This window comes from Lactuca saligna, chromosome 6 (assembly GCF_052625555.1).
Source record: "Lactuca saligna cultivar CGN05327 chromosome 6, ASM5262555v1, whole genome shotgun sequence".
In the NCBI taxonomy this organism is placed as follows: Eukaryota; Viridiplantae; Streptophyta; class Magnoliopsida; order Asterales; family Asteraceae; genus Lactuca; species Lactuca saligna.
The window spans coordinates 32,312,437-32,322,577 of NC_136422.1; the positions used below are offsets into that span (position 1 = coordinate 32,312,437).

The 10,141-nt window shown below is 30.9% G+C and overlaps 1 protein-coding gene across 2 annotated transcripts; it reads left to right on the top strand.

The window, feature by feature from the left end:
- Nucleotides 1-494: 494 nt before the first annotated feature.
- Nucleotides 495-5,599, top strand: LOC145002165 (importin subunit alpha-9-like). 2 transcript variants are annotated; one of them, XM_078961463.1, is made up of 11 exons: nucleotides 495-857; nucleotides 1,132-1,351; nucleotides 1,415-1,568; nucleotides 1,642-1,744; nucleotides 2,342-2,526; nucleotides 2,768-2,847; nucleotides 3,096-3,246; nucleotides 3,344-3,425; nucleotides 4,372-4,430; nucleotides 4,520-4,843; nucleotides 5,220-5,599. In XM_078961463.1, the coding sequence occupies exons 1-11, from the start codon at nucleotides 806-808 to the stop codon at nucleotides 5,382-5,384; spliced, it is 1,575 nt and encodes a 524-aa protein (XP_078817589.1). In that variant the 5' UTR covers nucleotides 495-805; the 3' UTR covers nucleotides 5,385-5,599. The 2 variants fall into 2 exon arrangements, with proteins under 2 accessions (XP_078817589.1, XP_078817590.1); XM_078961464.1 differs by lacking the exon at nucleotides 495-857 and adding an exon at nucleotides 919-1,038.
- Nucleotides 5,600-10,141: the final 4,542 nt, after the last annotated feature.

Below are 10,141 nucleotides of genomic sequence, written 5' to 3' on the forward strand. Positions count from 1 at the left end.
TTTTAACCATATTTTGAATTCAAATATTTATCATCAAATCTCCTTATATTTCTCAACAATTTGATATGGTTCCCTCAAATCTCGGATTCATTCAAATTTTGAACCCTTTTAGATATCCTTAAATTTAGCATGTTGATTCAAATATCCATTCAATCGCATATACCTATTTACTCCCTCCTCTGCTATAAAACCCACCGTCCAGGAACAAAAAATGACTTCATTTCCCAAATAACACCATAGTTTGATTATTTTGTCTTCGACATGTACTTTCTTTTGTAACATAACATTTTTGTAGAGGAAAAATATCACCGAAAGAATTTACACGCTCCGCCGCTTTGCGCGGGTACACTGCTAGTGTATATATATATATATATATATATATATATATATATATATATATATATATATATATATATATATATATATATATATATATATAATATTTTGAAAAATATTTTCTTGTTTCATTTAACCCATACAAAACCTCAATGACTTTTGTATGAAATTTATGGTTATGTTTTCGCCCAAAATTTAGTTCTTACTCATTAATCTTTATTTCATCAAACGCCTTCCGATTCGAATTGAGCTTCATCCATTTCAAATTCCCACATAAAGATCAAAACCATTCTACGATTTAACCCTAATTTCAAAATCCACGCATACGCAGACAAAATGCACATTGCACATTCCTCCTTTTGGTATCTTGAGTCTTGACTCCCTGTCTGACCAACAACTGTAGATAGCTTCTTTGGCGAGCGCGCCCAAAACTCATATTGGGTTTCCTTTCAAAAACGATCTTTCTTCAATGGCAGGTGAAAACGCAGCGTCTCATAGAAGAGACCCGATCAAGAATACAGGCATGCTTTCTTTCTCTACAGTTCATAGCACATGGAATTTGACTCTGGTTTTTCTCTCTTCCAGTTATTTCTGTTGATTGTGATGATATAGTGATGAATCCATTTCATGTTGTCTGGATGAATCATTGAATCCGACCCCTTTTATTCACCATACAGTTCCCTATTTACTTCAATTTTGAAGGTTTGATTTGGGTTTTGGGGGAAACGAACGATTGAAAGAGTTTGAATTTGACAAATCACAAGCGATTTCAATTATATTTATTCGAAACTGCAGTTGGGAATGCTGCTGTACAAAGGAGAAGACAACATGCTGTTTCAGTGGCGAAAGAAAGAAGAGAAGCGATGTTCAGAACCAAGCGATTATGTACAGAAGTAGTTAGCAACGACATGGATGTCGCCATCCATGGCGACATGATGATTGAAGAGGAGCCATCAATTCTAACGGCTCAAACGCTTTCTGCTGTTGAAGAACTAAAGCTTGCAATTTCTTCAAAGTAAGATCGATTCATTATACTTTTCCTTAACAAACGATCATTCTTCAACCATTTTTCTTTTAGGGGAAAGGACACAGTTCAAAAGAAGGTGAATGCTCTTCGTGAACTAAGACGATTGTTATCAAGATCCGAGTTTCCTTTTGTTGAAATTGCTCTTAAATCTGGAGCAATACCTTTACTTTCTCAATGTCTTTCATTTGGCTCACAAGATGAACAAGTAATCTCTTTTTCTTTTATATAAGTTATGAGAAAAACATATTACAACTTAATGACTTATCTCCAAATTTCAGTTGCTTGAAGCAGCATGGTGTCTTACAAACATAGCTGCAGGAAAACCAGAAGAAACAAAAGCTTTGGTCCCAACATTACCATTACTAATTGCTCATCTTGGAGGTTAGTGATTATTAATCTAATTAAAATTTTGTTACAAATCCTTTTTATATTAATAGTTCTTTCTAAAGTTCCAATAACATCTAGGTTATATAAGTGTAAAGTGTAAAGATTCTATTTGGGTCTTAATAAAAGATGCATCATCTCCTATATTTCATACGCTCCACTTGATTTTTTTTCCACTTTCTAAATAACAAAATAAACATCAAAATTCATGGTAACATTTAGCTTTACCTTTTTTGCTTTTAAGCTATTGTCTCTATTTATCATGCATGCTTCATTTAGTGTTCACTATCACGAGTAGTTTTGGAAAATGGGGATGGAATCTTTTTCTAATTAATAAAGATAAAAAAAAAAGAACTTGATGTAGGACATTTCAAAAAGGAAAGATTAAAGAACACTTTGATGTAGGACATATTAAGTACTTTCACTTTTAAGTTTTAACCAATTAACAAATAACAAAACTTGGTTTTTGGATTTAAGGAAAGATCACTTCAATGTAGGACATGAACATTGAACATGGACATATTAGTAGTTACTTTATCTTTAATCTTTAATCATTATAAATCTTTAATCCATTTTTTTTATATAAATTTGTAGATAAAAGTTCATTATGTGTAGCTGAACAATGTGCATGGGCATTAGGAAATGTTGCTGGAGAAAGTGAGGAATTGAGAGATCTTCTTCTTTCACAAGGAGCTTTAATTCCTCTTGCAAAAATGATATTTCCAGACAAGGGTACAACAGTCAGAACAGCTTCTTGGGCTTTATCAAATCTAATCAAGGTTTTTAATTTTTATAAATCTTTTTATTTTTTCATTTTGTGGGTCCTATTTTATCTCTCCCAAAATCAAGAAAATGGGACCACAAATCACATCTTTATTATTGTTATATGAATCTTTTGGGAGTTTTCAATCACACACACACATGATATATCAAAACTTTAAAGGGTATTTTGTAAATAAAGGAGAAACTTTTTCTAAAGAAATAATTTTTGCTTAAATTTTTTGTTGATTGTGGATGTAGGGACCACACCCAGAGGCTGCAACAGAATTTATAAAAATTGATGGAGTTGTGGATGCTATTCTTCGACACTTGAAGAAATCGTATGTTTTTTGCACATATAATCAAATTATATATTTTATAAAAATGGTTAATTTGGTAAAAAGTCTCAATCTTTTTTCGGATTATTGGAAAAAGAAAGTTATTAGTTGTTTAATTTGTACAAAAAAAATATGATCTTTGCAATAATGATATATGTATACACTAAAGACTACTTTAGTATTTGTATTTAATTATTTATCAGTATATCTTTAGAAATAAAAAGAAATTATTTTTGAATTTTGATGAACAGGGATGTTGAATTAGCAACTGAAGTAGCATGGGTGGTTGTGTATTTATCAGCTATTTCAGATGTTGCAATAAATGTGTTAATGAACACTGAAATTGTTCAAGTTCTTGTTGATCGATTAGCTTCCTCAAATACTTTGCAATCACTCATTCCGGTAACACATGAATTTACTTTTTTACCCTTTTGAGTTTTCATAAATGCAGAAAAGAAATTTTTTGTATCTTTTTACAAATTTGCCCATGTATATACAGTTGCTGAGGAGTTTAGGTAATCTCATGGCTGGTGATGCTTACACCACCAATATTCTTCTTGATCCTGGACATGAAACCACAGGCTAGTTTTATTTTCTTCATATTTTCATATTTTCCTTTATATATTTATTTATTTATATAAAAAGTAAAGCTAAGAAATATCAACAAACTTTCATTTATTTGTGTATTACAATTTACAACATCGTACTTTTGTTTCTTTCTATTATTATATTGTTGTATTCCACATTGCTAATATCATAATTTAAAAGAAGGGCTTTTTACATGAAAGTCCTTAAATTTGTCAAGATTTGTCGATTTTGTCCTAGTGATAATTTTTTGTTCATTTATGTTCTAAAGTTTTCCAAGTTTTTTTCATTTTTACCCCTTTTACTTGTAACAACAGGTTTTCAGGTTACCATGAAATATAATTTGCAAAAAAGCCCTTAAGTTTACAAATCTTTTGCAAAAAAAAAAAACCCTTATTTTGTATAATATGAAGAAGGGAATTCTCCAATAAAGTTCCAATATTTTGGGTCAGTTTATGGTTTAATCCCAACAATTATTTTTTGAACAGAAAACTTGCAATTATTTTATATTTTGCCGAAATTAACAAAATAGTCCTTACGTTTTTTTCAACTGAAAATGTCAGATTATCGTATAAAATTAGATAATCAGGACTTTTTTGTTCAAAAAATAAATATTGGGAATAAACCGTAAACTGACCCAAAATATTGAGACTTATCAGAGATTTTCCTTTTTCATATTATACGAAATAAGGGTTTTATTGCAAAAGATTTGTAAATTTAAGGGCTTTTTTGCAAATTGTATTTTAAGGTACCCTAGAAACCTACTATTACAGGTATAAAGGGCAAAAATGAAAAAACTTAACGACATAAAGGAAACAAAAAGGACAAAAACCTTTTTTTTTTTTTTTTTTTGACAAACTTAAGGACTTTCATGTCAAAACTCAAAATCCCTTTAAAAAACTGTGACATTAAAATAATAAAATTTTTCCATGAAATTTCCAGATAGTATTATCCGTTCATTAAGCAAATGTTTGAAAAGCGAGCATCGTTTCTTGAAAAAGGTATATTTATTTTCCATATTTCTATTAGAAAAAAAGTGCTATTTTCTGCAATCATTAAATATATATATATATATATATATTTTTTGTAGGAGGCGACATGGGTGCTATCAAACATAGCTGCAGGATCAGTTGCACACAAGCAACTAATATGTAAAAGTGAAGCAGTTTCATTGTTATTAGAGCTTCTTGTTACATCACCATTTGATATCAAAAAAGAAGTTGCATACGTTTTGGGAAATTTATGTGTTGCTCCAAATGATGACAATGATGATGATAATGGATCCGGGATTCCATTTTTATTATTGGATCATTTGATTTCATTTGTTAGAAATGGATGCCTTTGTGGCTTCATTGATCTTGTTAAATCATCTGATCTTGAAGCTGCAAGACTTGGACTCCATTTCATCGAATTGGTAAAAAGATTATATAAGTTTTGCTACTATTTTTCAGAAATTTCATAAATGGTCCTTGTGGTCTCCTAGAATATCAAGTTTCGTCCCTCACTTTTTTTGGTCTCATGGAAGCTCCTGATGGTTTCAATTTCTATCGTGGTTCGTCCCTCATCCATATAAGAAGATCTGTATACCCTTTTTAGTTTATAAAAGAAACTAAAAAGGGTAAATAAGTCATTTTATATGGCTGACAGACCAACCGCGATAGAAATTGAAACCATCTGGACCTTCCATGAGAACGAAAAAAGTTAGGGATGAAACATGATATTTTGGGAAACCATAGGGACCATTTATGAAGATTACTCTAATGATGATGATGATGATGATGATGGTGTAGGTGTTGAGAGGGATGCCGAATGGTGAGGGACAAAAACTAGTTGAAAGAGCGGATGGGATTGATGCAATGGAAAGGTTTCAATTTCATGAAAATGATGAGCTTAGAGTGATGGCTAATCTTTTAGTTGATAGTTATTTTGGAGAGATGTATGGGGTTGATGAGTAGAAAAAAAGATATATGGGTCAAGTGTGTGTTTATGTGTGTGTGTGTGTGTGTGTTAAGTTTGTGATTGGATACTAACGCATAGGTTAACCGTTAATGGTTGAATATAATGTTGATTTTGGGTACATATTGATGATTGTGTTTGGAGACATGTAAGGTGTCAAATGTGTTAAATATTATATAACATGATATGAAGGTTGCTTCTTTTGTGTTTTTAATACTTGTTATTCTTTGAGTTTAAATGCCAAACAAATTGATTTCATCTTGGATGTTATGATGAGGATATTTAGTTTTGAAGGATAAATGACATTAATTGATTAAATTCAAAGCTTAGAAAGAATTATCGTGTAATATTATATCAAGGATTATAGTTTAGGAGCGTGGAACAAGGATACAATCAACTTTTCTAGAGAAGGATAATTTAGTTTTGTGTCGTGCAATGAGTTGCTAGAACCTACCAAGCAAAGCTAACTATCCGTTAAGGCTTTGGATTTCCTTCAATGTTTGTGATGATTTTACCTAACTTGTTAACCTTCTTCGACTCCAAATTTGTATTTTTTTTTGGCTTGACTTTTATTCGTAATTGATCAAAGGTCCTCTGTATGTTTGAAAGGAATGTTGGGGTCGTATCTAGTTTTGATGACCATATCATCGATGTATATATCTACTAGCCTATGATATGTTGCTCAAACATATTCGGTCTAAAAGGCATAGGAGAAGGTTCCTTTCTCTGTGTGAAAGGAATTTTTTTTCCCTTCATGATATCCCTTATAAACATCCAAAAAAGCTTCTTGTAATATATATATATATATATATATATATATATATATATATATATATATATATATATATATATATATATATATATATATATATATATCCCTTATAAACATCCAAAAAAGTTTCTTGTAGAATATATATATATATATATATATATATATATATATATATATATATATATATATATATATATATATATATATATATATATATATATATACACATGATATCCCTTATAAACATTCAAAAAAACACTTTCATTAAAATCTTTTTAGTGACTAAACTTTTTACCCGATTTCCAATAATGGATAATAATGTTTAAGAAATGCTTATTGAGGTTGGTGAAATCCATCTCCATTTTTTACCATGCCAGACTTCAAAACCTATGTTTGAAAGAAAGCTTCTTGTAGAATATATATATATATATATATATATATATATATATATATATATATATATATATATATATATATATATATATATATATATATATATATATATATATATATATATATATATATATATATATATATATATATATATATATATATATATATATATATATATATAAAAGCACTTCATATAAGCAATCCCAAATGCCCCTTAGTCCTTCAATAAACTTGGTAGGAGTCTTGCTAATATGATAATATTTATACATATACTTTAAGGGATAATCTTAATATTTATGAGTTTAATTGATATATTTAAACATAAAAGATAATGATAATGTTTTTTATTGGATAAATACATATAAAGTCATAGTTGGCGAGCAAAAGAAAAGGATTGTGATAAGAATAAAGTTAACAAGGATCAATTTCGAAAACTGCCAAAAATTTGACATTCACAACGCGTGCAATATCCATTTACGCTTCTAGTCGATCAAGGAGTTCAATACAAACATGGATACATGCGACTCGCAACGCGACAATGAACCTTACGTGACGTGAACTCGCTGTTTTGTATAAATACAAAAACTTTTTGCCATAAATTAAGATGTAGTTTTAGGGTAGTTAAGTGCAACATACCAGAGACAAATCCTACAAAATATATTCGTCAAAAAACCCTTTTGGGCTGATTTCAAGGTTGGAGAAACACTTTGGACTTTGGAGCAAAGATTTGAAGAATCGGAAGCTAGGAGCATTATAACTGTAAATCGGTTTGCTTAACGATCGTGTTTAGCAATTCTTATTTGATGTTTATTTATTTATTTATCTATTTATCAACTGATTATTGGGTAAAACCCTTAGAGTAGATGTAACCTTAAAGATTTTGTATGATTCTATTAATCGGATTATTAGTTTCGTTTATTTATCAAGATTGTTTGGTTAAAGACCCATATATGTTATTCTTGATATCTTTATTGCCTATACTCGAGTTAACAGAGTTTAGAGGACCAATTGTTGGTGATTTTAGTGTCACCATGTCATTTTAAGTAAGTAGAACCAACATTTGAGCTAAGGGGCTTCATGATTTGTACTCTAATATATGTACGGGGTTGTGCGGAGTGCACACATGTATAAGATCGAGTCAGAAGCTGATTCGACGACTAGTCGGGGGTCGAGGGGCAGCCCGGGGTTTCCAAAGGGGCAACGCCCCCTGGGGTCCAAGGGGCAGAGGTCCTGGCTGGGGTCCCGCTAAAACTAACGAAACTCAATTTCTTGAGGGTGATTATGGTAAAACTAACGAAAATCGTTAGTTTTTGGTAACCCTAAATCCTCATTAAATCCGGATTGACATTACTTGCTTCCAAAGCAACTAATGACGGCCCAACCCTAATGAAACCCTAATCATGTTTAATATATAAACAACTCTTCCTCTCCAGAAGAGGGTTACGATCTTAAGCTCTCGTTTTCATCATACTTTCACAGAATCCTCTAGCATATTAGCTTACGTTTTTTGTGCCTAGAGACGTAAGTGTCCGCTTGGATTATCCTAGGCTGAATTTCTTGTAATCCAAACATAGGGTAGAAAGATCAGTTCGGAAAGTGATATCATGATCCAAGTTGGTATCTAGATCTCCACCACAAACCCTAAATTTACCTAAACAAATATGACTTTATTAGCTTAAATCATAACCGTTAATAACAATTAGCAATTGTAATTAGAGATGAACCAAATACTTGGGTTAAGTTAATAAAATAATTAACTTTAATGTTTATCCATGCATTAGATAACCAAATCTATGCACCAAATTGATTACCATGACCACTAGGATCATTCGACCAAATCAAATATCTCATAATACGAACTTAATAATAATTGTTAGATAGTCAATTTAATTACATTACTTATCATTGAGTTAATCGTTGGTTAGTTTACCAGACCAAGATAACTGACTAGAATAGGAATAAGTGACTATTACTAATATCCATTGCACTCTACTAGAATCTATCATAACTGAAAGGCCTAACAAAATCTGTGTGAAAGCATCTCTACCTCTTGTATCTAAATCTTATCTCTAGTTTTCTTTTTGTTTATAGTTTAATTTAATTGAATTGAAACAAATTCCCCTTGTACTTTATTGCTCATAGCTTAGTTAGCAATATAATTTTCTGATATGAATCATTCATGTTCCCATTGTGTTCGGCACATGATCTTATCTTAACTATACTGCTACATGGTTAGATACCTTGCCTAGTGTGTGTTACAGTTTAATTGTGATAAAATTAATTTTACAGATTAAAAAACTTTGATAATTTATTATATATATAGTTAACCACACATCACTTGCCATGGTTAATAACTATGTCATGCAATTTTTATTCATCATCCTTATTCTCTTTACCCTAGGGGTTTTCTTTATGACACTTTTCAATGGTTGTAGGAAGTTTCTATACTCTAACACAAGTTATGGATATCCTAAATCATGGTAGTTTTCCCTCCACCTAGAATTTGAATAGTCCATGTACCGTTAAGACTACCTCCCTGATTAGACGTATGCTTGTCCTTCCAAAGATAACATTATAAAACAAGGTGCACATATTATAATAAAAGTAAGATTAGCTATTTTTTGCAAGGTATTATAGTAATCTTTGAGTGTAGACAATAATAATCATAGTCTTTCTCTTGGCCAAATTGATTGTCCTGTGAAAGTAACCAATGATCTAGCTGTGAGTATAAGGAAGCAATGTATGTACATCACTCCAACTATAATTCCATGGTTAATATATATGCAATGTACGGAAATTTATACTATCGTTCCCTTGATTATTAATGGTTCATCTTCTTGACAATCTTGATGCATGACATCAAAGGTTATGGTTCCCACTTGTGGCCTCTTAGGATCCGTTTCACCTTTGTCGGAGCCGCTTATCATCAAGACTTTAAAGACATAGGTTTTTTTTGAATCATTTTTATTTCTTTTTGGGTTCATGTTCTTTCTTATGTCCAATTATGAGGATTTTTTTTCTCTCCACATCTCTCTTTAGGTTGCAATATTCCATAGTAATTTGCCCAATACTGTCATTGTATTCATAATATTTAAGTTTATTCTTAAAAGGGTACTTTCCTAAGCTACCTCTGGCTTTATGATAGCCATTTGATGTGTAAACTTCTATGTGTTCCATGAATAATTTTATACAATAATGGGGGTTCTTCATTAAATAACTCTATCATAATCGAGTACTGATCTCCTTTTAAAGGGGTCAAGATTCGTGTATTGACCCTCATATGTTGTGTTATATTAGGTCTGGGATTTTATTCCTTCATTGTTTTGTATTTCCCTTTTCATTGGTCATTTCTTCATGTGACAGGTAGCTATGAGCCCCATCCAAGAGGTATTTAGGAGTTTTGGAGAGCTTCTCTATAGTTTCTTAAAAAGCATTTGTGGCCTTAATTCATTAGTGAATGCTGCTATCATCATGATTTTGTTTCAAAATGGCAAGAGTTAGCTCATGGAACTAAATTGAATCAAGTAGTATTTAGTCAAATTTTAAGCTATTTTCCCCATCCCATTATTAATTAAATTTGCTTCATAAACT

Coding starts and splice junctions, on each gene's coding strand:
- LOC145002165 (XM_078961463.1), top strand. CDS start 806: ATGGCAGGTGAAAACGCAGCGTCTCATAGAAGAGACCCGATCAAGAAT. Junction 858..1,131: donor AGACCCGATCAAGAATACAG/GCATGCTTTCTT, acceptor TCGAAACTGCAG/TTGGGAATGCTGCTGTACAA. Junction 2,527..2,767: donor CTTTATCAAATCTAATCAAG/GTTTTTAATTTT, acceptor TTGTGGATGTAG/GGACCACACCCAGAGGCTGC.